This window comes from Melanerpes formicivorus, unplaced genomic scaffold (assembly GCF_026170545.1).
Source record: "Melanerpes formicivorus ecotype bairdi unplaced genomic scaffold, bMelFor1.0.p_v2 SCAF_8, whole genome shotgun sequence".
NCBI classification, from domain to species: Eukaryota; Metazoa; Chordata; class Aves; order Piciformes; family Picidae; genus Melanerpes; species Melanerpes formicivorus.
In genome coordinates, this window is record NW_027142360.1 from 14,455,515 (window position 1) to 14,482,892 (window position 27,378).

The following is a 27,378-nucleotide window of genomic DNA, read 5'->3' on the forward strand; positions in this document are numbered from 1 at the left end:
GACCTTGTTATGAATATTCTTGGGCCCAGAGGCACATAACTGGGCATATTTTATACACTTCGTTAAAAAATAAACCCAAGTCCTCCTGTGACAGCCTTTCCAACACTGCACAGGGATGCAAGGCTCTTCTCGGAGTGAGGCCAGCATTATGTGCTGGATCCAGGCAGGGAGATGCTACAGCATCATGAGGAAAGGGGCAGTTTGTGAACTCTGACAAGGAGAAGCTGGCACATTTGCTCAGAGCAAAATAAAAAACACTCAGGGAAATGTTAAGAAGGTTTCAGCAGAGAAAACCCCAGAGAAGAGTCTGGTCTGAGGTGATTGTTTAGGATGAAATATAGCCTGTTCTGATTTAAATTAGACCCCAGAAAGGGAGTTATTTTGGAATATACAGTGTGGTTCTTCTGTTAAACACACCATAGGCATAATGCTGGTGTTTACCATCCCTGCTCTGAGGTGCTTTATACATAAAGGAACCTGGCAAAGAACTGTCTTTGCTTGAGTTTTGTAAAATCACAAATCAACCTGGCCTGACTATCACAGAGATGGCACGAAACCAAAAGCTTTCAGAGGAATGTCTGTTCCCTTCCAGAACTCAGTGATCTGAGTACAATGAAACTGAGATTCAATTAATCCTGGTGTTGCTTTTGCAAAAAATATTCTGCTCCATTTTGGTTCTGAAAAAAACAACTACAAACTCCAAGTGTCTTCGGGAAATGCTCCTCTACAAAATTTTATACAGTGTGCTACCTGCTTTTCAAGCCTGCAGTCCCACTATGCATGATCACCACTTAGTGAAACCGAACTTAGACCTCAGTAATGAATCTGGTGGTTTCACTCCAGTCCCCAGAAGAAACTTCCATCCTCAAACTATCTAGCCATCCAGCTCTTTACCTTGGAGAGGCAGAATCAGCAAAGCAATGAATGTTGCATGTAGGATTGAAACCAACTGTCAGAGCAATGAGGCTCCCATAGCTGCAAGTCCGAGATAGAGATGTTTTGGGAAGTACAGAAATGGTGGAGGACTTTAAAATATAAGTGCATGTGGTGGGTTGAAGTTTCCCCCAGCATTAACTTTTAGCCAGACTAATTCAGTTAGAAGCAAATGAAGCTGTATTTATAAGCAAAAACTACACTCTACAATGGAATGCAATGAATATGTACAAAAGATACAGTATTTACAATATTATACAGATATTTACAACTGGCAAACAACACGAAACCCCCTGGTCAAAAAAACCCCAGGGAAGCTACTCCACTGCCCCTCGAGAGAGAGAGAGAAGTTAAGAGAAAAGCAGTGGGTTAAGCTTATCTCAAGGTCAGCCAGAAGCAGCATGTTATCTTCTCCCAGGCAAAGCAGAACAGCCAAGATCAGGGGAGAAAAGGAATGAAAAGTGAAGAATTGTTATGATACAGCTCCTTTTGCCCCAGACATTTATCCAATGAATTTGTTTAGAACAATCTTTTGTTTTCCTTTTTACATCCAATAGTGATTTATTTATATTTTTCTACTTTTCTGCTCGAAATCTAAAGCGAAATTTTAAAGGCATAGCCTAAAACTACCACAGTGCACTAGCACCGTTATACAAGGGCATAACAGATGCCAATTCACTGAGTAAACTAAAAGCATAGCCTATCCCTGCTGCCATTGCTACTGCTTCATTTAAAGGGCACTTTTGGCCAGAATGACACATACTCTGAATCACACAGTGGGGAAGAAGTTGTGACACTTCTCAGGAATTTACTTTGCTTTGGATCTCTGTCAGCAGAACTAGAGGAATGACACCTGTCATGGCCCAATGTCCACATGCGGCATGACAGATCCAGTTTAGGCCCCGGCATCCCTCAGGACTAGCACTCACCCAGCTAGGCAAGCAAAGCCAGTTAAAAACCCCACCTGCACACAGCCTCACTCCATACTTCACATGGGCAGTTGACAACATGTGTGTAGACCTTCATGCCTGAATGTTTTCTTGCAGAGTCTGAAGCTAGATTGATAAACACCACTTCAGACTGATCCTGGGATCCACTCTCAGGTATCCAAAGGCCACTTACATCAAAGGTTGACTCTGCTAGTGATAAGTGACAAGACAAAGGACTACAGTGACTGGGGGTAGGCTGGGACCACTGTCCCAAATAAGAGTGGATGCTTGGATGACCACCAGCCAGGTCCTACCTGCATAGGCTAGGGATACCACACGAGAAATGCTTTGCACCACAGTGGGTTTTGCACCGCAGGTTGAAGACGGGTAGGCGGAAGGAGGCCTATCCTTTTCACAGCACTACTCCTTTTAAATGACAACTCTGACCACAGTACTGACAAAATCTCTGACTCAGCTGGAGCAGCAGCACAAGGAGAAAGAGCATGGAGTTTATTTAAAGATGCTCTGTCTTCCACCTCCAGGATAAGAAAATAGGCCTATCATTTATAGGAAAAGGAAAGGCCTTATATTGCCCTGAGAATGAGCAGAATCCCACATGACTTTCTTCATTTGAAAGGATTTGGCCATCACACATTTGACAATAGTGTAAAACAAACAAAAATGTAAGAAGGAAAATAGAATCAAGTTGTTAATAAAACATGAGGACAACCTGGGAATTTGCTCCCAAAAGTCCATGATAGAAATCCTCCTAGGAAAGAGACATCACATTCCCCATCGCTCTGCTTCGTCTTTCCCTCAGTGCATGGGGAACAGGGCTTCTGTTACTACTCTGGCATGCCTGCTTAAGAGCCTGAGAGGTTTTACACTAAGGAAGCTTTTCCTTCACATTTAGCTTAAATGTGCCATCTCTTGAAATCTTCTCCTTGTCTTTTATACTCTAGCAAGCAAAACAAGCGTAAATTAAATGGAAGACACATGAAATCTTTATAAGCCCCAGTGTTTTCCCTACCATGAAAGTTCCTTCTCTTTTGGAGTGGAATGGGTCTTTACTCTGTGCTGTATTTTTCCCCATCAGAAAATAAAGAATATACATTTTCCTCATGACTTGAATTTAGCTTCAGCAGCAGCCCCCTGCTGATGTAATTCAACCCAATGAGACTATTCTTCTTCTTCTTCTTTTTTTTTTTTTTCCTGGTGAGCTGCTGCCCCCCTTCCCCTCCTCCCATCAATCCAGGCATAGAATACAAGGGAGGAATTAGGCAGACAGAACTTATTATCTAACAAGCTGCAACTTCAGACCGGGCAGGAACAACATTTAAAATATAAAAAGCAAATTTTATTAGGCCTTTTTCTCCCCAGAGACTGCCACAAAAATATTCCTTGTTTGTCACTGAGAATGAACCATTTTCCTCTTTCATTTCTGCTTTCTGTCACATATTTCATTTTGGCTGCCCCTTCTGTCTTTCAGCTAGGGACCTAGGCTGCTAATGCAAAATCACAGATAACTCAATAACAAAATGCCTGTATTATCTTTTTTCTTTCTTTTTTCTTTTTTTTTTTTCCCCTTCTAGTCTGCCAGGTAATTGCAACCCTAAAAGCTTTTGCATATTTACAAGAGAAACATGTCTCTCCTGGAGGATGGGACTGTCATCAGGTAGAATATTTCATTTAATACGGCTCCTCTGAGGTATAAACTAGGGTTGGACATTTTTTTCTGGCCTCCTCCAGAGCAAAGGACAAGCAGATAAAAATCAGCTGCTGCAGTGTTATACTGTCAAACTTCCAGCTCCGGTGAAAATTAACTCTTCCCAAGCTCAGAGCTCAGATAGGCTTTGCCACTGTGATGTTTATGAAGTAGGAAAAGAGTCTATTATCAACTCATGGGGTTTTTTTGTCCCCAGTCCCCAAAGGAGTAAGACAGATTTCTCTCCTATTTACAAACAGAACAAGGACCCTGCTTCTCTCTAACCCATCTGATCATCTATGGATGCTGCCAGGAATGATTTTCATCAAATCAGTCATCAAGAAGGATCATATTTTCCCTTTTCACCCCTATTTCACAGAATTAACAACGACAAAAACATGGCTTGAACATTTCTAAATTCAACTGTCATCTAAAGACACATTCCTTTTTCTCCCCCTTCCATTTTACCCCAGAGCAGAATTATTTTTCTTAGTACTTGGTATGTTGAATCAAGCTGGCTGGTACCATAGAGAGGGTCTGAGAAGAACATCCACAGAAAAGATTTTGTGTCTTGGAGTCAAGACTGATGACCTGCCAGGGGTTATGACAAGACGCTGCTCTGCTGAAACTGTTCAACACACTGAAGAGGAACATAGCTGGTTCACATGTTGTGCTTTGGGTGTGTTTATGCAGGGGTCAGAACTCCATCCAAGTGTACAACATACCTCTAGTTAAAAGCATTGTCAGAGGGAATCAACTGTCCTTGACAGGTTTGCAGTCCACACCAAATTACCGACAATATTAATTCATTCCTATTACGTTTTCCGCATGGAGAAAGCTGTATCCAGCCTGGCCAGGCTGCCTGCTCTCCTGGAGCAGAGCTGACATGAGCCATAAGAATCCTTCCATTGATTCTAGCAAGCTCTACAGCCTGTGTGAAAAATACCCTTTAATAAAACATCTTCTGCATCTATACAGTTTTCCTGTGGGCTAGCCTTATTCTTGTAAAGTCTATGATTTCACAAATGAGTAATGACTGGAAGACACAATCTAAAACATAGATTGATTGCTTAGGTTAAAGTATTTCTGAATCCAAGAACTTACTTGCATTGACTTGGAAAGGAAATGTGAACTCTCCAGATATATCCCTTCTTATGGAAACAGTCTTAGAAAGAAGAATGTACTGACGGAGGTGAAAGGCTTTCTGAATTTGAAATGGTTTCCAATGCATGTAAATTTCAAGAGGTTCAGATACTACTTTTTCCTATTAACCAGCAAGCCATTCTAAGCCACCCCTGCTCAACATTAAGGGATGACTCATTTGTTTACAGGGATGTAGAAAAATTCCCATAGGTAAAACATTCCTCCTAACAATGTTACATGTGACCAGTCTCTTACCTGTAATATCTGGATTGAAGGTAGGTAGAACACACAGCTTTAGACACATGGCTAGCTGAACCAAAGTCTATGACCTTGACCCTATATGGCTGTCGGGATGGGTCTACCAACATGATGTTCTCTGGTTTGAGATCAGCATGAATCAGTCCCAGGCTTTTCAGCTTCATTAGGGCAGTTGCTACCTGCTGGAGAATTGGTCGAATGTACTTAAGGGGCAAGGGACTGAATTTGTTTTGTTTTAGGAAGTCATAGAGGTTCTGCTCCAACATTTCAAACACCAAGCATGTGTGGTTCTTGTGCTGGAAGCACTCATACGCACGGACAAAGTTGTAGTCATCCGCACTTTCTGTGCTCAGACGAGCCAAGATGCTCACTTCGATCTGGCCTTGTCGAGCATAGGAGGGATGGTTCTTTAGGATCTTGATGGCCACAATCTCATTAGTGCCACGTTTCCAGCATTTGACTACTTGTCCGAAGGTTCCACGGCCAAGAAACTCTAACACTTCATATGTGTTGGTCATGGAACAGAGCACCTCATGTTGCACCAGCTGGTAATCCCCTTCGCTGTTGGAGCCACTGTTTTTGGAGGTGGCCGTGGAGGTGGTGGCAGTGGCTACAGTGGCCCCACTGGCATTGTTCTGAATCATTGGTGGATGCTCTTCAATGATCTGCACGCTGCTTGTGTTCTCAATCTCCTCGCTCTTGCGCTTAAGTCCACATTTTTGGTAGGTGTCCAGAAGGCTCACAGTGCTGCGACGCATCAGGTTGTGTGGCCCGCCCAGTGTTTGCCCAGACACTGCAACCACACCAGAAGTGCTGTTGGCGGATGTCACCACAATGTGCCCTGTGCTTGCTGGGAAGATGATGGTCTGTTCGTAAGGGATGCTTGGATTGGAGATCTGGAGGGAGGCGTTGACGGCTGCTGCGGCGGCTGCTTGGGAGGACTGCACGTTCTTGCTCTGGCTGTAGACTTTGCTGTGTGTGCCGTACCCAGTCATATCCCAGTTCGAACTCGGCTCCACTTTCAGTTTCTTCACGCTACAGAAGGCACTTGACTGAAGGGTGTGAGGAGAGAAAACTTGCACATGCGAGGCCATACCTGCAATACAACATCAGAGTGAAACCATGGTGTCAAGATGCCTTCCCAGCTTTTTTAGTTTGTTCAGTGGCAGGAAGGTAAAATAGGATACAGATTTCAGATACAGCACACACACACACAAGAGTCAAGTTCTGGCAAAAATATGTATTCAACACAAATAAAATACTATGCTCTGAAATAAATCATTACCCCTGACTGAACTGTACTAACAATCACCAAGATTCTTGCTCTCTTGCTCTCCTCCTTCTCATTTTTAATAACAAGAATGTAAATGTTATTTTTACCTCCCCTGCCTAAAGAGACTCCTATTCCCATTGTCTCCAGGAATACATCCAGCTCTCAGGAAGAAATCATGTCAAACACTGCAAAGTATTCTGCCCATGGAAGTCAAGTCTCAAATTCTCAGGTTCATATTATATTAAACAGTTTGGTAGATTTAACTTAAGCCCTCCATTTATTCCCATAAAACCACTGTGCAGCTTCTGGCCTGCAGAGAACTGGGATGGCACCAGGAGATAATACACCATAACAAAATGGAGGTGTGCAGACAAAGTTGAGGAGCCAGGACCAAAGCAGCAGATGATGTTTCAAGTTGCTTGCCAACTTTGTGTGTGTGAATCATGCACAATGCTGGTCTGTATTCAGAGACACTAGAGATTGGAGTTACACAACATGAGCTTCACTGTGTGCTCTCAGTTCTCCCAGATTTATAAAGTTGTGTTGATCTATTCTTATTCACAGTGGCAATACCACTACTGAAAGCAGATCCTCTGAAAATGAATGGCATTGTTAATGAAGTAATGTACACATTAGTGTGTGGCAGAACTAGGTCCTAATTTAACTTTACTTTTTAAGAAAAGACAAAACCCTATTTCACTGCCAGCTTCTTTGGTTCTAGAAGAGTTTATGATCTTCTACATCTCTATCAAAAAAATCAAACCACCAAACAAACCAAAAAAGAAATCCACACCCTCATAATCAAAGTGAAAATAAAGTAACATTGAGCACCAACTTACTGAAGGACTCAGTAATATTCCACTGCAACAGAAAATGCTCCTATTCAGAAAAAAAAGACGTGGTCCACAGAGAAGAGGACATCTAAGTCCTGAATCGTTGCCAGCATTCCCTGCCTGGGGTAGGGACGGTACTGCTAGGGCAAAGGTTTTGTGGACGGCACAGATCTATGGGGGATTCCTGGGCAAGGAGTCAGAGCCCAGCGGGAGTTAAGGCAGAAAGGCACAGCCTCCTTCACCCTTCTGTCTGTCGTCAATGTTTCTTTTTAATAAATCAGAATGACTAGGGAAGAAAAAGACAATATGCTGAGCTGGCACCATTGCTGAATTATTAAGCACAAACATAACCTTGACTTGTTTTCAACTTTAAAAAGTTAAAAGCTGAATGAATGCTTCAGTGACAAAACCACAACAAACTCTGCAGTGCACATGGTTGACTTCTTCATTTGGCGACCCACACTCCACTAGCCCATGTTGCTCTTTGAAAGCGTTTCTGGAGCTCATGTGTACACATACACGCTCACACATGTGCACACATAAACGTGTATCACCCACACAAAAAAGTATGAATGTTACCCCACACTTCCAAAGCTCAGTAGCATGGTCAAGCAAACACACCTAAACACACCCAACTCTTCCCAGTTAATTCTCAGCAACCCAAAATCCAGGAGCTGCACAGGAGAGGGGTGCTGTGGCAAGCCAAAACCCACCATGTGTATCTACATAAGACCAGCAAAGCAATCACTCTGGTTTGCTTCAATTTCCCCACCTTCATTCCTGCCACAGTGATGAAATTATGAAGACAGGGCAGACACAGAAGAAAGCCCCTCTTGGGATATGTGGTGAAATCCTCACCCCTGCTGGAACACGCAATGCAAACCTCACTACTCCTGCTCCAGCAACACAGCTCTGCAAACCGCAGCACGCCGCCCTTTGCAGACCTGACTCCTGGCTTCAATGGGATTTCTGATGCCGTTTGCCGCCACTCATATTAACTCCACCTCCCCCTCTTCCACACCAATTTCTATGGTCTCCACAACTGGGTTCTCAGACACTCTATTGCAGCTCCCTGCCCCTCTAAGTGCTTTCTCTCCTTTCTTCTTTCCATGCGGTAATGATGATGCCACAAATGCCATAGTGTGTGGCATGCAGTGAGCTCAGAGCACTGCAGCAGTGTCACTCAACTTCTCATTCTGGGCACAAGGATTTTATGTGAGTGAGCTGAAACCTTGGTTTGTTTCTCTGTTGATTAAGAAGAGTCACGGTGTTCCTTCTAGTACAGTACTGACCTGCCTGGAGAGTGGGGTTGCTGTGATGTATGCTTTCCCCCCGGACGTGAATAATAAAGCAGATGTAATTGGTAACATACTGTGGACCTAGCAGAGGAGTAATTTATAGCTTTATGGCTTTCATTCCGTGGTGTGCTTGAGCAATACCTCTTTGCAGAAAATAAAAAGGGAAAGAAACGACTGACGTGGAACAAGAGGTTCTTCTCACACGCTTCTCTAAAGATAACACCAGAAGAGCCAGGCACCCCAAATTAAAGTCAGGAAACTGAAGGGCAGCAGCTGCAACTTTCTCAAGGCCACTGTTAAAAATCAGGATAATCACCACCATTAAGAGACAGACTTTCAACTGGTGCAAACTGGCAGGGCTCCAGTTGATATCAGCTGACGCTAAAAACAAGGTCAGCAGTCACTCAGCGTCGTCAACGTCAGATGGTTGTCTGTGCCTCTTGGTGAAACGAGCTGTTGTTAGGAACTGGTTTCCACATTAACAACGAGCCCCTTGCTGTCCCTGCAGCACTGCTGGCAGCCTCAGATACAGGGGACAGGAACAGGGTACAAATACTGACCCACCCTGATACCTCAAAAATGGCAGGAGCAAAGGAAGCCAGGCTGTCTTGCAGCTAAAGGGAGGACTTCAGACTACTTTGCCACCACTTCCACCCTTCTCAGTGCTTACATCTCATTTCAGGAGAGATACCTTTTCCTCTAAAAACACAAGTAATAAACCTTCTTCCACCCAAAATGTCTTTCTCACATTTGAGGTTTTAAGGACACATGTCGTACGGAGAATAATTTGGCCAGCTCTTCAGCATAGTCCAGTGCTAAGAAATTACAGGCTGATTGACAGCTTGGTGATGGGAAAGGAAAGCATCTCCAGCAAAGTAATTTTTATTGCAAATTTGCCTGTACACCTAATGTGAGAAAAACACAACCCTAAATTTCCTGAGAACACTATCAATTTGTGCTGGTGGAATGTTCTCTTTTTTAAAAAACAGGGATCTTTACTCCCTGAAAACAGCAAAAATAGTCATGAATGTGAATAAAAGTTGGGTGGTTTGTTGCAGAGCTTCAGCCTTTTGATCACCTAGGCCAACAATAGCTTGCCATGATGTTCATGAAGAAACAAGCTGGCACTAATGGGGTGATTCATGCCAGTCAAGCTCTGTGATACCTATGCTCCCTGAGCACCCTCCAGAGCCAATGAAGATGCTCCTGAAGAGAGACAGAAGGACCATGAGCCACAGAAGAATGGAAAAGAGGCTGTTTCACTTGGGAAAAGTCTTTTTAAACCCCTGCTCATAGGACCCTCAAGAAACATCCTGCATGTGGCTGGGCCTCTCTTGCTGCCTCCCTTCACCAGGACATCCTAGCAAACACCTTGCCACATTTTATGGTCTGAGGCTGGTCCACTGCTCCTTGCATTTTTGGCCTCCACCAGAAGCAGAGGTGGTGAGGATGCTCAAGATGAGCAGCTGTGCCCAAGGAGCATTCCTGCTCATGTGAAGCCCAGCTCACCAACCCCATATGCACTAACAAAAGCTGTGTCTGGACTAAGGCAAGTGGCAACATGTGCTGAACCTACTTGGGCCGAGGCTTGGTCCCTGTCTTGGCAGGGGTGCAGGACAGCCCCAGTTAACAGGTCAGGCTGCAGCCAAGACTTCACAACAGCTAAATACAAGCCCTGAAGAGTGCAGGTCTAATTTTTTCTGTCACCTCTGCACACAGTGAGTCTCTGGGCTGGGAACAGAATCAAGGTCGGGCACCATATATTAAATAAAATTGATAGTTCCTCTCTTTAATAATGAGTTTTAGTGCATCCATTTAAAGGTCTCTCACAATTGATAGTAACCGGATTTAATGGGGCCTGCCCTGTCCTTGATACGACTCATGTAACTCCCTGTAGCATCCACATGAGCTCCAGTATGTAAGTGTGCGGCCAGAGGACAATGTTAAACCAGCCTGAAATACTTTTATTAAAAGACTTGAAGGTTTTTTTTTTTCCTGAGAACTCCTCCCACATCAGCTTTCACTTAATCATAATAATTTAGCAGGTGCTATTTACAATTCAGATGGTCCTCTTTTGCATGCATACAGAAATCACACAGCCACCACACTCGTACTTCCAAGGGATTTCAGGAAAGCAAACGAGGTAAAGTTCCCTTCCCTATCCACCCAGCTCGTCCCAAAGGGCAAAAAATACACTTTGGGGACTAAAGAAGGAACAATTTGAAAGTCACTGGGGTTTTCTTCTGCTTCACTCCTAGCACTTACTTCTGAATTATAAATGTGGCCTTTGTGGCGGCAAAAGACCAGGCCCCTACCCTGTATTAAGCAGGCAGTAAGACCTTTTGCAGTACCTGCAGAGCTGCCAGTGCTCTGTAACCAGAGGCTGCTTTCTGACTGCTGCCAGAACCACAGTGCCTGCTTGAAAAATACTGTAGAAAGTACATGGCATGTGTTCAGCATATAAATGATGTGCACAAGACACTCCTGAAATAAATCTTTCACTTCTCCCCAGAGAAGCACAAGCTTGCAAACTCATATGCACACCTGGGTTAAGAAGGGGATCTGCCAGGTAAGGCTAATGTATGGTACCTTCAAAAGAGCCATGTCTCTGGCACAGCACTCTTCTTCACCGTGGCCTCTGCGTGGTCCCTTTTGAGGCACTGCTCCCAGTACCACTGCATTCTTGGAACCTCCTTAAAATTTATGTCTCTGGAGGCTACATAAATTCCTTGCCTTGTGCTACCAAACATTCAGAGACAACCTCAAAGCGGAACACAGACCTCAACAGCCTCAGCCCCTTCCTGTTCCTGGTGAGCAGAGGATGTCGAGGGAGCCTTCATTCTAGATGAAAATCTCCCTGCTTTTCTACTCCAACGTTCTTGTCCTCATAGTGAAACAGTCTTGTCCTAATTGGTAATTTCCTAAATGCTTACGTAGTGCATGGCAGTTCTGAAGATGCAACTGAGACCATCCCTGGTGCTGTTTCAGACCTCACTTTGCACAGCTCCAAGGTGCCACATTTCATCCACAAAAAAGCAACTTTCCAATGCACAGCTTAGCCATAAACAAAAGCAGACGAACAAAGCCAAGCACTCATCTCCACTCCTTTTTCTCCCAACCAAAAATGGCATTCCCAGTGCAGCCTGATGGCCAGAGAACTCTCATCAACATCACCTTCACAGCTTATATCCCCTTGCCACCCTGACTGCCCTCCTACACATTCTCCTTCATTTAGAGCATTGGCAACCCTTCTTACTACTTCCTCCTCCACACCATGACTTTCCTTTACAGGTAGCATAAAAGCTATCAGCAGGACCTCAGTTAGTACTCTTGGGCATGGAGACGGCATAGGTAGCTGGTTCCTACCATGACCTGAGCAGATTATTTTCTCATGTGACTCAGAATGCTGCTCTCTCTTCTACCAAACCATCTTTATTTCCTTCTTCACTCTGCCTTTTAACTCCTTAAATTCAGGGCAACTTGCCAGTTGACTAGGGCAAAGAGAACAGCTAGTAATACATGAGGGAGACTTTTCTCTGAGCCAGTCCTCTCTATCCTGATCTCTTTCCTGAGCTCCCAGCTCCAACACACCTACCCTCAGGCAAAGGAGGTGCTGGGAGAGGCGGTAAGGGCTGGCCAGGAACCAGCACCGCACAGGGACAAGGGCAGTTGGCAAGTGTGGGCTCAGTGTCTATGTACCAATGCAAGATGAAGGCTGGTGAGATGGCACACACCCATCCAAGGCATTGTTGGGGTTGGGGGTAATGTGAGATAGGTGCTTTCTGGAGCACAATTTGTGCAGGTGCAGCATTTCTTCTCCCAAAGCAACAAATGGAGACTGTGAGATGGAGAGTTATGCATGCTACATCTGTATGCTATGGGAAGCATCCCTGCCACCTCAGGTGAGAGCTGTCAGGAGTAGCTTGGCAAGATAATAGACTACCCAGAGCCCTGTCCGGTCCCACACAGATCGAACAAGGTAACACTGCCTGGGGCCAGACCATGTACCTAGGCTGCTCCAGCACCATCCACCCACCCTCATCACATCTGGTGGGTCATTAGACAGTATCATTTGCACTGTGGGCAACCACTTAAACAAGCATGCTATACATCTGAATCACCAAACTCTGAGGTATTAGTCAATCCACAGCATCACCAGCCACAGACCTGCCTTTGAATGACCCGTGCTGTATTTCATTCAATTTTGTCTCTGTAGACAAAGAAGTCCCTGCAATATCAAGACCTTCCTTCTGTGCTTAGTGACCAGAGTTTCGTATTTCCCTACAACAAAGTTCCACTCTTCCATATCCACTACAAACCACAAAGCCCTGCTATTAGTGATCATCTGTGATCTAGAGATCATCTGTAATCTTATTCATCCTTTTGATGTGGGTTCAGCTCTCCACAAGCCTGAGTAACAAGCTGTGGGCTCCTCTGAAATATTCCTGGTTTTGGGGACGGGAAGCAAAATGTCAGGAACAAACATATGTACACTTATATTTAAATCCTGCATTATTTCTCAGTGAAGGATTCTTTTGGGGTCACCTCCATCTCTCTTACTTTAAGGAAATGCAGTAATGACAAGAGAGAGGCAGATTTCCCCAGTTAACCATGTGACCAGTTTATGTTTCACACTGTAGTTAATTAACGATGCAAAATCTGAGAACACAAGTTAAAATGTTCCTCACCAGAGCCTTGGCCACCTCACTACTTCCCAGCATATGCTGCAGTCACTGAATGTGACATCAATTTCTAGATCTTGGTGTGAGAAGGTCCAGCAGTCAAGTTTATGCTCTTCTAAACTGGAAGCTGTCCCCTAGATACTTTCCTAGGGGAAAACTCAGCATAGCTAGAATAGTGAGCTTCTCTCCAGGACACCTCAATGTCACTGAGTAGAAAGCAAATGAAGGCAGTAAGTAAATACACTTGCTAGGCTACAGCCTTGATAAAACAGAGCCAGACCCCAGTAAGAAAATCCCCTTCAGCATACCTGTCAAAGCTGACAGGAAGACTGTCACCTCTACAGAAATCATGATGCAATGCTACAGACACTCTACCAAGATGTCGAAGTGCTCCCCAGACACAATGCAAGAAACCTAGGAGTCAGCCAAGCCCATGGCAGGGCTCCACGGCTTGAGAAGGCAGTCGGACAGCCATGCCAGACATACCTCACTGAGAAACAATCCTCCCAATCCAGAGAGTGAAGTCATCAACTCCTGTGACGGTTTCTGCAGTTCCAGCAGCAAAATGAGGTGATGACAGACAGAGGTGGCAGCATCACCTGAAAGCTTTCAAGGTCTGCATGAGAGGGTGAAGGAACTGATGCACAGTCTCAATGTAAAGACATTTTAGGAAAGTGGGTGTCAAAATCAGGAACAAGTTTAACAATCAAACCTTCAGTACTCCCATGAGCCTTGGAAGAGAAAAAAGTGTGCTCTAGAGTCAGAGATGGGATGAGGAAAAAAACCAAGACAAAGTCAGAGGAGGGATTGACAGAAGCTCTGCTTTGAAGCTTTATCTTTGGAGGACACTGAAGGATGTCTAACAAAATGCTTTCCTGAAGAAATTCCTCTTTCTGTTTTTGCAGAGCTGCAGCATGCAGAGGGTGCCCAGCTAGAGCTATGCTTCAAGCTGCTGGTGGACCTATACGCAATACCACATCTGCTTAAAGAGCAGAATACTGTGGGAACACCCTCAGTATCACTCAAAATCAGGCATGAGACATTGAGGTTCATATAATGTTATGATTAAATGATGTTACATATGGCCAGAGGAGATTGCAAAAGCAAGCTATGAAGGAATGTTTTGTGGCTTCTCCATCCTGCAGCCAAGGTAGAGCCAGAGGAAGCTAAAAGTAGCTACTCTGATCAACGTGCTAGGTAGGACTGCCTGGTAACAGTGTATGTGTTCTGGCCACCTTCCTCCTTCCCATCATGTGTCCTCTGCAGTGGCAAAGTAGAACAAACAGTAACTGCAGTATTTTTACAGCACCATAAGTTCTGTCTGAAGAGCTGCACATGATAGTCTCAGAAGTAAATATGAAACTGGCTATGGTTTGCCTTGTAGTTTTGTGTGCATGTGGGTCCATATGCTTAACTTCCAAGCAGATCTGTAATGCAAGAGCCTCTAGGTTCCCACAAGCTCAGTATCTGCTACTTGCTGACAGAGTCCCATCCCAAAATCAGGAGAGGAAAAAAATAAAAAGATCTTGGCATGGCTCTGCTTTTCAAGCAGAGGTCTCTTCAGTTTCTACCTTCCAAACAGCAGCTGACCACGGTATCCTCATCTTACAGAGGAATAGTCCAGATTTCTGACCCCAGATGTCAATGACTATCCTATCTGGCCTTCTATGGTCTTAGTTCCCAGGAAAGGGCGCCAGGGCCTCTGGAAAAGGGTCCAAAATGAATCAATGTTTCCCTTTGCTGCCCAGGCTGTGCCCCCACACCCATGCAGCACTGGCACACCTATGGCTTCCCACAATGGCCTAGCGGAAAGAATATTTTGTCCTTTTCCACCACGGCTGCCTCCCCACCTGGATGACTTCCCACCTGTAAATATTAGCATTGAAATGTCACTGACTCCAACTGGCCCACACGGAATGGCTGGCATCTCAGATACCTCACTCATTAGGAGCAACCCCTACTTGTGAAGGCAGGACATGAGCAAGGCCCACTGAAGTCTCAAGCTGAGCCTCTCGCTCCCACAGGATTTTTTCCTAAGTGTTTCATTTGCAAAGAGGCCACTGCATGACATTCAGCCCCTGCTTTGTTTATGAAATCTGAAACTCAGATCAAGCACTAGCTGGGCTGAAAAGGTCAGTTTGCCTGTTCGCAAAGTCTCTCCCTTTATTTCATTTCCATCAGGATACAGACTTACTGGAGAGACAGAAGCCTCTGGTGAGGTCTGGATGAAATACTCAGGATTTAGGCTGCCAAGGGAGATGAAAATGCAAGGAGAAAGGTGGGTGGAGCTGGACACAGGACATTGCCAAAGCAGAGACAGGCTGATTTGATGACCTCTCAACTATCCCAAAGCCAGGGTTAACTCTATCTCTGCCCTTCCGTATCAACATCTCTCTTTAAAGTAAGAATGAAATCCAGAGACAAGACTTACAGCACCTTCATATATTGAGGGCTATCAGGTGTTTTAGGCAATTAAGAGAAGGGATAGTGTAGTGCCTTGAACTTTAAGTAGTTAAGACAATTCTGTAAATAACCTGTCCTCACGCAAGCCCACACACACCCACACACAAGGAAAAGCCCTTCAGTTCCTCAAGGAAACACATGATGTGAGCTTGATTTTTTCACCCTCTCTCCCAGATGTTAACTGCCTTGTTGCTCAGAGCAAAGAAGACATCTCCAAAGTGATGGCCAGTCAGACACCTTTTTTGCTGTCACTCATGCTGCAATTTTCTATTCCAGAATAAGGCTATAAAACCAGTAATATATGACATGAGATGGGTCAAGGCCACATGCACAGCTCAGGATCAGAACTAACACAAAAGCCAACCAGCTCAAACCAAAGATTGCTGGGAAGACACAGCGTTGAGGGGTTGGATGTGGACTTGTTTCTCCTTAAGGAGATCCCCAGAGGCATCTCTTCAATTCACGGGCTGCACCTGAGAAAAGTAACTCTGTAAAAAAGTGCCACTTAACTGTTTCTCTCGATCCCCTCCCTTTCATGAGTGTCAAACAGCTGAGACAGAGCCCGTCTGAGAGTCTGCTGCAGCAGTCTCCATGCAAACATGGTGCACTGCTGGGTGTGTCCTTGGCAACCCCGGTAACTACCATGCCTTGGAAATTTCCGATGATGTTTTTTTGCTGTATTAGAGGTTGCACTGACCTCTGTCACACAAAATACACGGTCATGGCCAGACATGCAAGCACTTTCACAGCCAAAGGTGATCCACAGAGGCAATGAATCTCCTCCTGAAGAAATGAGTGATGCTGCTGCCTGTGACTCCACAGCAGTGCCTCCAGAGGCCTCTCTGCCCCACTGCTGGCTTGCTGCTAGGGCTGGGGGCTGGAGGGACATGCCTGAACCCATACTGTCTTCACAGTAATTATCTTTCCAAGCGAGGTCCAATAGGACAAAGGCCAGCTCAGTATGCAGAGAAGCCTCTTTGTCCAAGGAAGGACAGCCTAGGTAAAGCGGGAAACTCTTGCTAACACAAAAGGAAAACCTGATTTAGGCATAGGGATAAACCACATAAAGGATTTCAGAAAAGAAAATATCCAGGAGCTCTAGAAAGGATATCTCGAGGAAGAAAGATACAAGGCTCCTGTGTAAGATGAAGAAGCTCAGGGACACCAGTAACTGTCTACTCCCCCTCAAAGCTCTAAAAGAAAATAAATCAGAGCTAGGGAAGTCATTAAGAGAAAGAAAACAATAAAAACATCCACCTGTATCAGCAGAACTCCCTGGCTACCATCAGTCTCTTCCTCAGGTTTCTCTTCTGTGCAGGATATGATTATTTATTGACGTATTTATTTACTCAGCTCTACAGTGCTTAACACAATGACTGCTGGGCTTCTTGTGCTGGCATGACTAGAGCACGACAAGGGGAGCAAAGCTGAACCTAGATATCCAGTAAAATACACACCAAGTGCTTTTTGCAGTGTAGCCTGACACTGTGATGGGCTAGACGAGGGACTAAGCATCAAAAGAATGTTCTAGGCAGAGAGAGCCCTACAGCCGAGAGGCTCCATTTCAACCAAGAAAGAGCAAGGGAGGTGGTAACTTTGGTGGGGTGTACAGTGAACAACCCTTCGTGTAACTTTGCTCCAGATTGTTCAGTGCTCTTGAGACCCTGAACACCACCCTGCTGAGACACAGGCATCTGAGCACCCCTTCTGCCATGTACAACTGCTTTCACTCCCTGCTACCAGTAATTGCCACATGGGTACAGTGCAATTGCCTAAACCAAACCTACAGAATGAAAAATCCTCATTAGAAAGGATAGCTAGCCACAGATGACTGACTACCTAAAGCAGCTGTCAGGCCTTCTTCTCATCCACGATCCTCCATTTGTGAACTGACATATCACCATGCAGCATGCAGCTACTTGCCTCATCTCTTCCACAAGCATCTTTTTGGCAGTATTACTACAGCCGTTTTGCAGCCATGCCCTTTCAACCCTGAACTCTACTACCCTTTTCATACAGCAATGAAACTTGAGGATTCAGCCTAGATGAAGTGGGATGGTGATTTCAGAATCATCAATGCACTGGCGATATTGCAGCCAAGATATCCATTGTCACACCTATGGGTTTTGACTAACAATGAAAAGGAAGAAAGTCTGGCCAAACTGAGTCAATGGGCAAGAAAAGTTTCTGGGGAAATAAGCTCACAAGGAGAAAATATACTGCTGTTTCTGCAGGACCCAGAAAAAAAAATAACAAATTAGTAACAAATTGTAGTCAAATCACAAGACCTTTCAATAGGTTGGAGAACACTGGGCATCTTATCTTTGCTTAACAGAGGAAAAACTAGGGAGAAAAATGCCTGCAGTGGGCACGTGGTTGTTATTAGAACAATTGTGTGAATTCCAGTAAATTTTGAAAGGGGGGAACTACCAAAAAAAAAAAACCCAAACCCAAAATCAGCTAGGGGAATTTAATACCAAAAGTCCTGTGAACTTTCATCAGACCTGGTGTACTCAAAACTCCCAGAGAGCTTTCCATCCTCCATATGGATGAAGCGTAAGAAGAGACTGGAAACTAGGTTCAGCAGAAGTACAGTAACTGGAGAAAGAATTACAGCCTGTATAAATACCAAATTAATTTGATGTTTGTGGACATTGTCCTTGGGTTTGTTCATTTTTCCTATCTGAAAACAGACACACCTCCCTCTTCAGTCCTTCCTGGACTCATGGAAGACTGAAATGAGTCACCAGAAGACCAGCTGAGTCATCCAGCCAGAGCCTGGAAAGCAATGCAAAATTTCTCAGCATATCCACAACTAAAACATGGATGATGGCAGCCCTCCTAGCAACCAACCATGCATTAGGCAGAAAAGGTTGAAAACCATTGTCACTATGAGCCATTATTTTAAGCCAGACAGAAAGTGGCCTTAAAGGAAACTAGTACAATGCCAAACAAGCGCTGACTGATGGTTCTGCCTCTGACACAAAGCCCTTCTCCATCAGTTTCCCCTCATAGCTGCTTTAAGAAAAAGAGAGTTCCTTATCTCAAAAATGGCCATATCCTCCTCCCAGATCATGGGCTGTATTTACCTGATTTTTCAGCTTTTACAAATCAAAGTTCCAATTAAAGTAATTTCTTTCAAATCTTTCCATCACTGAATCTTAACAAAACTTGTTTCGATATGCAGTCTCCCTCATGACCTTTTAAGAGCGCAAGTCCAAATGTCTGCTGTCTTCAGAACAAAAAAGAAGTGGGGCAACTGCTTTTGGGCCCAAAAAATTATTTACCTAATGCGGTTTTTATGACAGATTACAAAAGTTTAGCAACCAAATTCAAGACAGTGGGAGACTGTTAAATCTGTCCTGGGGAGTTGGGCACACTGAGAGCAGATGCAGCGTAAGCTCCCTTGACCTTACATCACTTGAGCAGTGCACCACAACCTTGTATTTGGGCACTGAACAAATGATGCTCATCCTAACCAGCTGCCCGGCCTTCCCAAACCTGCTGTCTATCAGCACACATCATCAGGCATGTTGCTGACATACGAGAATGGGCTGAAAGTGCCAAGTGGAACCTCAGTCCTACAAATGTTAGTCACAGGCATCAAAACAGATGTATTTATACCCACACCGACAAAATCAGCATCCCACAACACAGTGTTGGCCTTGTTCTCTGTCCCCCTTTAAAGCAATCTGGCAAAAACAGAAAATCAGATGTAGCTGAGTGATAAAAGTATCAAGGGCCACAGAAAATCCTAATATTAACTACTGCAGAAATATTCACAAAGGAGAAGACAGGTACAAGGCAGATGTGGCTCTACAGCAAATGAACATTTTGTTCTGTTGGATCTCTAGGGCAAATGCCTGCTCTCCCTGTTCTGTCATGGAAGAGCAACACTGACTTTCAAGGCCTGGGTCACACTGTGGCTGCTCAGGGAAACCTGTCCCTCCACAGCTCACCACCACTCTGCAAGCCTCATGCCACAATCCACCCCCAAGCCAATCTTGGGTGACTCTAAAGCAGCAGATGCCTATGGGGACATCATGTGTGGCAGATCAACACTACAGGTCCCACTGTGGCTCACCCAGAAAACCTGCTGGCTTGAGGCCCCCAACCACATGCCTCTCACCTGACCCTAGCAGCAGCTAATGGCACTGAGGGACTGTACATGAGATGGTACCAAACAGGTTTTCCTGAAACTGCTCTGAATTTCTCAACTACTGATGCTGCTCTTGTTTTGTCCTGGTCTTTCCCTCCAGCTCAGCTCTGGGTTTCAGCAAGGCCATGATGCATCCACTTTGGCATGCCTCTGCTTCCAGCCCTTTTCCTTTGCCAAAAAAAAAGAGCTGAGGGGTTTAGATGGGTATCAGTAAACCAAGAACAAGCCAGGGTAACAATTGAGCCTTAGGGAAGACAGATGTCTAACAGAAGCAGGTGTAACCGGACATCTAGTCTTTTAAAGGTTTGGTGATACACTCCAGGCTGTTCAAATAAAATGATAACTTACTCCACACTCTGCAGAGGCAGAAAATAAATATGAAACTGGATTCTGGCAGCACCAGTAGAGCCCAAAAGTGACCCGCCTGCTTTCTGGTCTGCCTGCTCTAAGGAAAGTGCTATTCCTCGAGGAGTTCTGAAAAATAAAGCCTGAACAAGCCTTTCCACATCTTTTCCACTTCCCAAAGCCAATACAGCAGCTCACTTGAGTGGCCCTTTCATACATGGCACCCTCTGGGTCCTGGCATTTGCTAACAGCCCAGCACTGGCACCATGGACTGCCTTGGTACTAACCACAAGCAGTGCAGCAACCGCGGCATGCAGCTCAGCACATGCAAGCTGCAACAAACTTGTCACTGTGCAAGACATGAATCTCATGTCAACAACAGCAACACAGCATGCACAATCCTGCTAAACAAACAAACAAACAAAAAATCCTAAAATATTCCAAAACACAGAAGTAGGTAAACAGACAATCTCCTGAGGCTGCCAGTACAGTACTGTTACAGGGCTTGCCTGAAAAATACATACCCTCCTGACCTGTGACACTTCACAAATGCTTCAGCATTGAGGAGCCAAGGGAAAGGAGAACCAACACAACTTATTCTCACTGGGAACCTGGATCCTCCCTGACCAAGGAGATAGATGTCTGACTTGCCCAGGATGCTGTGAGAGCAAATGCAGCAACATCTGCTCATTCACCACTGAGATGTGTGGTTGAAGAGGTTGCTCAGGGTCGTTTTGGAAAACATCTCCAAGTGCACTTGCTGGAGGTACTGCTCCTCTCACACCAGCAGTGAAATTACATTGGAGAAACAGCAATGCCTCATCCAGATCCTTCTGGAGTCCTGGCTACAGCCATGAGACTGAAGCATGGAAATAATGCCACAAGCGCATGAGAGGTCTCCATGATGCTTTTACCCTTCAGAGTGCATGAGATGACTACTCCCACCCACGCTTGCAGACCAGCAGGACATATTACTTCAGCAATGAACCTGTCATTAAAGCTAGGTTTTGGACATACTTCTATTTTTTTCACTTGTATCACTGTGATATGAATAATGGGAATATTGACCACTGCACCATTCTGTCTTCCCCTTTGCTCTTTCATGATCTCACTGTGTCACCTCCTAAGCCACAGTCCTTCAAACATTTGCAGACATGCCTCACTTTCTAATCAGCAGCTACAAACCTGTGACCCAAGAGATGAATCAGGCAGACAAAACCAAAGTGAAAAGGTGTAAGGCCAGTTGTTTGTTTGCTTTTCCTGAAGGATTCAAGCCAGAGGCTTCAGCTTTTCCAGGTCAAGACATTGTCTGGATTAGAAAATATTCTATAAATTATTTTTTTAACTGTTTCCCCCGGGCAGCCAGCTGGACCCTCATACTGCAGGCATATAGACCTCTGTCTGCATTTAAGCACATCAATTCTTTTAACTGACTTCAGCAAGACAACTCATACATTGAAAGCTAACTACATGTGTAAGCATTAGCAGGATCAGGGCATTAGTCATCTTCCCTTGCTTTCTGCAGGGGGGTTAGTGTAGAAAAAAAAGGCAAGAAACCCTCTCAACTCTTCTGGATACAGTTCAGGTATCCGAGTCACACTTGAATCTAAATTAAATCAAGAACAGTGTGGCCAGCAGGAGCAGGGAGGTCATTCTGCCCCTGTACACTGCACTGGTTAGGCTGTAACTCGAGTACTGTGTCCAGTTCTGGGCCCCTCAATTTAGGAGGGATGTTGACTTGCTGGAACGAGTCCAGAGAAGGGCAACAAAATCGGTGAGGGGTTTGGAACACAAGCCCTATGAGGAGAGGCTGAGGGAGCTGGGGTTGCTTGGCCTGGAGAAGAGAAGACTCAGGGGTGACCTTATTGCTCTCTACAACTACCTGAAGGGAGGATGTAGACAGGCGGATGTTGGTCTCTTCTCCCAAGCAGCCAGCACCAGAACAAGAGGACACAGTCTCAGGCTGCACCAGGGGAGGTTTAGGTTGGGTGTTAGGAAGAAGTTCTTCACAGAAAGAGTGATTTGCCATTGGAATGGGCTGCTTGGGGAGGTGGTGGAGTCACCATCATTGGAAGTGTTCAGGAGGAGACTTGATGGGGTGCTTGGTGCCATGGTTTAGTTGTTTAGGTGGGTTGGATTGGTTGATGGGTTGGCCACAATGATCTTGAAGGTCTCTTCCAACCTGGTTTATTCTATGTATTCTATGTATTCTATTCTAAATCCCTCTCTCCCACTCTGCCTTTTTAAAAGTACTTTTCTATTGGTTACGTATTTGGTCTGCTGTTAACTGATTTCAAAAGAAATCCTGTGCAAAGTAGGGTCTCCAGCACCCTAGAAGCTGCACACTCTCAGAAGACCTACACAGGCATTCTGCAGGTTTTCTTCTCCTGGATTTTCTTTCAGATTTTCCCTTCCTTTTTCTCCTCATGACAAGCAACATGCATAGTCAAACATGCTCACTGCATGTTTGTCTGCTGTTGCTGCACGTTCTCCACCTGGAGTGAAAACTCCTCTGTGTGACACCACGTTGTCACTGCAGCCAATGATGATGTCACAGACCAAGTATTGTTACTTCAGCTCCAAAAGGGGCAGCAGGAGCAGATGAACTCTGAAAACAAAGATATTGTTTTGGTGTAAACAGCCTTCACATAATAAAGGGGAAAAAGACAAATGATAAAGTGTGTATATATATATATATACACACATATATACACATATATATACACACATATATAAATATAGGGGGGAAAAGTAGACTTTTCTCAAATATAAATAAATAAATGATAAACAATATTTTTCTCCAGGCAGACCTCTCCAAGTCCCAAAAAGGTACTGAATAATTTGTTGTTTTGTTTCTGAAACAGCCTTCACAGAAAAAAAAAGGGGAAAAAGATAAATTAAGAAGTAAATATAGGAAAAAAGAATTAGAATTTCCTCAAATATAAATAAATACATGATCAATAATAATAGTTTTCTATAAGGCAGACCTCTCCAAGTTCCAACAAGGCACTGCATGCTTTGTCATTTTGTTTCTGTTAAGAAATGAGGCCCTTATTAGCTTTTGAAACATTTTCTTTCCGTTTTTCTATTTCATTTTTAATGTCTCTATGCCTCATCACTGTCCCAGAATAAGCAAACACCATTGCTGCAGAACAAAACAGGTTTGAGGAAATAGTGTGTAGTGTGTTTCCAAATGCTTGCAAATGCTGCCCATGTGTGAGGGTGATTGTTTTTCATGTAAGTCAGGTATTAATGCAATGTGGAAAAAAAAGCATAACCCCATTCAATCGCATCCCCCTCCACCTTTACACTGAAACCCAAAGGTTATAATAACATGAAGGAGCAGGAATAAATTAGAACTAGTGCTGGTGATGCCTTGTACTTTTTTGTTGTTGTTTGGGTTTTTTGTTTGTTTTTTAAAGAAAGGGGATCCCATTTACCCTGTGTTAGGTCTAACTCAGAACAGGGATAGCTGCTAGGCAAAGGGGCAAAGAGTAGGTTTTAATGAGGTAAAAAATGAAAATGGTGTCATTTTCAGAGGCTGGAAATGGAGTAACACATTCCATGTCCTAACACATGCCAGATCTTCAGAGAGGGACATCATCTTCACCAGCTCCCCTTCTGCCAGCCAGGGCACCTTCAGGCTGTGTCAAACTAGAAGCTGTGCTGAAGGGAACAGGAGGGATGGCACAAGCACTTCGTGGGTTAGACACTTTACACCACTTAGTAAGGGTTCTTTAAAAAGTAGCACACCATGACAAAGCTGACAGCCAGCAGTTTGGGTCTGGAACACCAGAGGCGGAGGTAACAGGCCAATGGCACTGCAGCGGACTTCCAGGCAGGCCATGTGTAAGCCCTTCACTTGCATGGCTTAACACCATCCTTCAGAGATGAGTCCCTCCTGTGGTAACAACTCCCTTAATCCAAAATCCCTGCTCCAGAGCAACTCTCTGTTTCCCTCTTTAGGTTTGGGAGAAAGGACACTGGTGATGATCCACATTACCTGCAGCTACGAGGTGAAGGTGACCAAAGACAACCACACCAGTGATTGCCCTTCTGTGCAGTCACACACTGCATGCATCAAGACCAAAGGACTATACTCCTTTCATTCCTCCTTAACAGGGCCCTCAGCTGAGCAGGACTACCTGCTCTATCCTAGCTTCCCCTCCAGGGCTTTGACAAGGCTGTGATCTCAGCTCAGAGTTAAAAAAAAAAAAAAAAAAAAAAAGAGAAAAAAAGAAAAAGAGAAACTATCATTGCTTGTTAAACACAGGTGTCTAATGCTTCAACAACTGTAGCCATCAGCCAGTGCTGGCAGACCACTGTCTGTCTTGACAAACCTTTTCTGAAACTTTACATGCAGATGAACAAGAAATATTGGTAGGACTTCAGCTGTCAGCTTCTCAGGGGACACCATAAATAAGAAGCAGTTCCCTCCCCAAAGTACCCTAATGACATCCTGGCTTTACAAAACATGACACTTGAACATTTTTTCTGAAATACAAAATTGCCATGCAGAGTCAAAATTAAAAAGAAATATAGAGTGTTTTTAAGAGAAGTTCCATGGGGAAAAGCTATTGTGAAATAGCCAAACATCAATTGTGAAAACCACATCAAGAGCTCTTGAAGGCACAGGAACAGGCTGTGCCCATGTGCCGAAAGATGAGCCGCCAGGGGAAGGTGACCAGCCTGGATGGGCAAGCAGCTCCTGAAGGAATGACGGGGGACAAAAGAGGGTGTATCGCCTTTGGGAAGGGGGGAGGCAACTTGTGATATGCTTAAGGATGTTGTTAGATCATGTAGGAGAAAAATCAGAGAGGCAAAAGCCCAGTTAGAACTTAAGCTGACCACTCGTGTGAAAAATAATAAAAAGCATTTTTATAACTATATTAATGCTAAAAAGAAGGGCAAGAAGAACCTCCACTCTTTATTGGACCTGGAGGGGAACACTGTAACTAAAGATGAGGAAAAGGCTGAGGTACTAAATACCTTCCTTGCCTCCATTTTCAACAGTAAGGCAGGAGGACATCAGGATAACTGGCCTCCTGAACTGGTAGATGGGGTCAGGGAGCAGTATAATCCCCCTGAAACCCATGAGAAATTAGTTAGGGACTTGCTGAGCCACTTGGATACTCAGAAGTCCATGGGACTGGATGGGATCCATCCTAGGGTACTGAGAGAGCTGGCAGATGAGCTGGCCAAGCTGCTCTCCATCATTTACCACCAGTCCTGGCTCACTGGAAAGGTCCCAGATGACTGGAAGCTGGCCAATGTGATGCCCATCCACAAGAAGGACTGGATGGAGGAACCTGGAAACTACAGGCCTCTCAGCTTGACCTCAGTGCCAGGAAAGATTATGGAGCAGATCATCTTGGGGGCAATCACTACACACCTGCAAGACAGCCAAGGGATCAGGCCCAGCCAGCATGGATTTAGGAAGGGCAGGTCCTGCCTCACCAACCTGACCTCCGTCTATGATCAGGTGACTGCCTGGTGGATGTGGGGAAGGCTGTGGATGTAGTCTAGCTGGACTTCAGCAAGGCCTTTGACACCATCCCCCACAGCAAACTCCTGGCCAAGCTTTCAGCCTGTGGCTTGGACTGCAGCACTCTGCACTGGGTTAGGAACTGGCTGGAGGGCCGAGCCCAGAGAGTGGTGGTGAATGGTGCCACATCCAGCTGGCAGCCAGGCACTAGTGGTGTCCCCCAGGGATCAGTGCTGGGCCCCATCCTGTTCAATATCTTTACTGATGATCTAGATGAGGGGATTGCAGACACCACCAAGTTGGGAGCAGGTGTTGATCTGTTAGAGGGTAGAAGGGCGCTCCAAAGGGACCATGACAGGCTAGGCAGATGGGCAGAGTCCAACACGATGACATTTAAAAAGTCCAAGTGCTGGGTGCTGCACTTTGGTCACAACAACCCCATGCAGTGCTACAGGCTGGGGTCAGAGTGGCTGGAGAACGGCCAGGTAGAAAGGGTACTGTTTGACATCTGGCTGAACATGAGCCAGCAGTGTGCCCAGGTGGCCAAGAGGGCCAATGGCATCCTGGCCTGCATCAAGAATAGTGTGGCCAGCAGGAGCAGGGAAGTCATTCTGCCCCTGTACTCAGCACTGGTTAAGCCACAACTTGAGTACTGTGTCCAGTTCTAGGCCCCTCAATTTAAGAAGGACGTTGAGACACTTGAACCTGTCCAGAGAAGGGCAACAAGGCTGGGAAGAGGCCTCAAGTACAAGCCCTATGAGGACAGGCTGAGGGACCTAGGGTTGGTTAGCCTGGAGAAGAGGAGGCTCAGGGGAGACCTTATTGTTGTCTACAACTACCTGAAGGGAGGTTGTATCCAGCTGTGGGTTGGTCTCTTCTCTCAGGCAACCAGCACCAGAACAAGAGGACACAGTCTCAAGCTGCTCCAGGGGAAGTTTAGACTTGAGGTGAGGAGAAAGTTCTTCACAGAAAGAGTTGTTGGCCATCGGAGTGTGCTGCCCAGGGAGGTGGTGGAGTCACCATCCCTGGAGGTGTTCAAAAAAGGACTGGATGTGGCACTTGGAGCCATGGTTTAGTTAGTCATGAGGTGTTGGGTGATAGGTTGGACTTGATGATCTGAGGTCTTTTCCAACCTTATTGATTCTATGATTCTAAGAGGCTGTTGTGCATAGACTTTAGGGTTTTGAAGAAAAGGTGCATCCTGGTTTGACTTGTAATGTAAGCAGAGAATGAGAAAGTTTCCTCAACTTGTACAGCTCAGTGAGTATGTTCCCCTGTGAACTGTAACCCTTTAAAGACAGTGTATCTATACAACTTCCCTGCATCTCATATCCCCGGGCTCACAGCAATCTTTGCTTTCCACTCACACCTCCTCTGCATGACTGGCTTACTCCCATCCTAAATTAGTGCAGAAAAACCAGCTGATACTACTGTGACATGGGCAAACTTCTGCTGCATCCCAGCCATCCAGCAGCTTGCTCATTGATGGCATGATCAGTTTCTACTTCAAACCTTCAACCAAGACCTCCTTCCCTGCTATGGCCCACATACAACTCTGAACTAGTCCTGGGGCGCAGGCAGTGCTACTTCCTTCTTACTTGAGGAAACATATATGGGTAAAAAACCCAAAATATACATGTGAACAAAAGCAGAGAGATTTAGGGGTGTTTCTGCCTATGTGTCAGGGCTGGATCACTTTCCCAAGTTTAAAGACAACAGTCTTGTGCATGTACCACTTAAGATTTCCACAGGGCAGGACCCAGGAGAGGAAGCAACCAGAACTGTGAGCACCCTGGCTGAAACCAGGAAATGCCTTTCCATAAGACCCACAGCAAAAAGCTTCTTTAAAATAACTTGTAAGTCTGTTGGTTT

The 27,378-nt window shown here is 45.0% G+C and overlaps 1 protein-coding gene across 2 annotated transcripts in view; it reads right to left on the reverse strand.

Moving 5' to 3' along the window:
- HIPK2 (homeodomain interacting protein kinase 2) overlaps positions 1 to 27,378 on the reverse strand; it is a 143,889-nt gene that overhangs the window by 92,154 nt on the left and 24,357 nt on the right. For both annotated transcript variants that reach the window (XM_068142222.1, XM_068142221.1), the window contains exon 2: positions 4,966 to 6,064. In XM_068142222.1, coding sequence (XP_067998323.1) covers positions 4,966 to 6,064 — 1,099 coding nt within the window. The remainder of the gene's footprint in view (positions 1 to 4,965; positions 6,065 to 27,378) is intronic.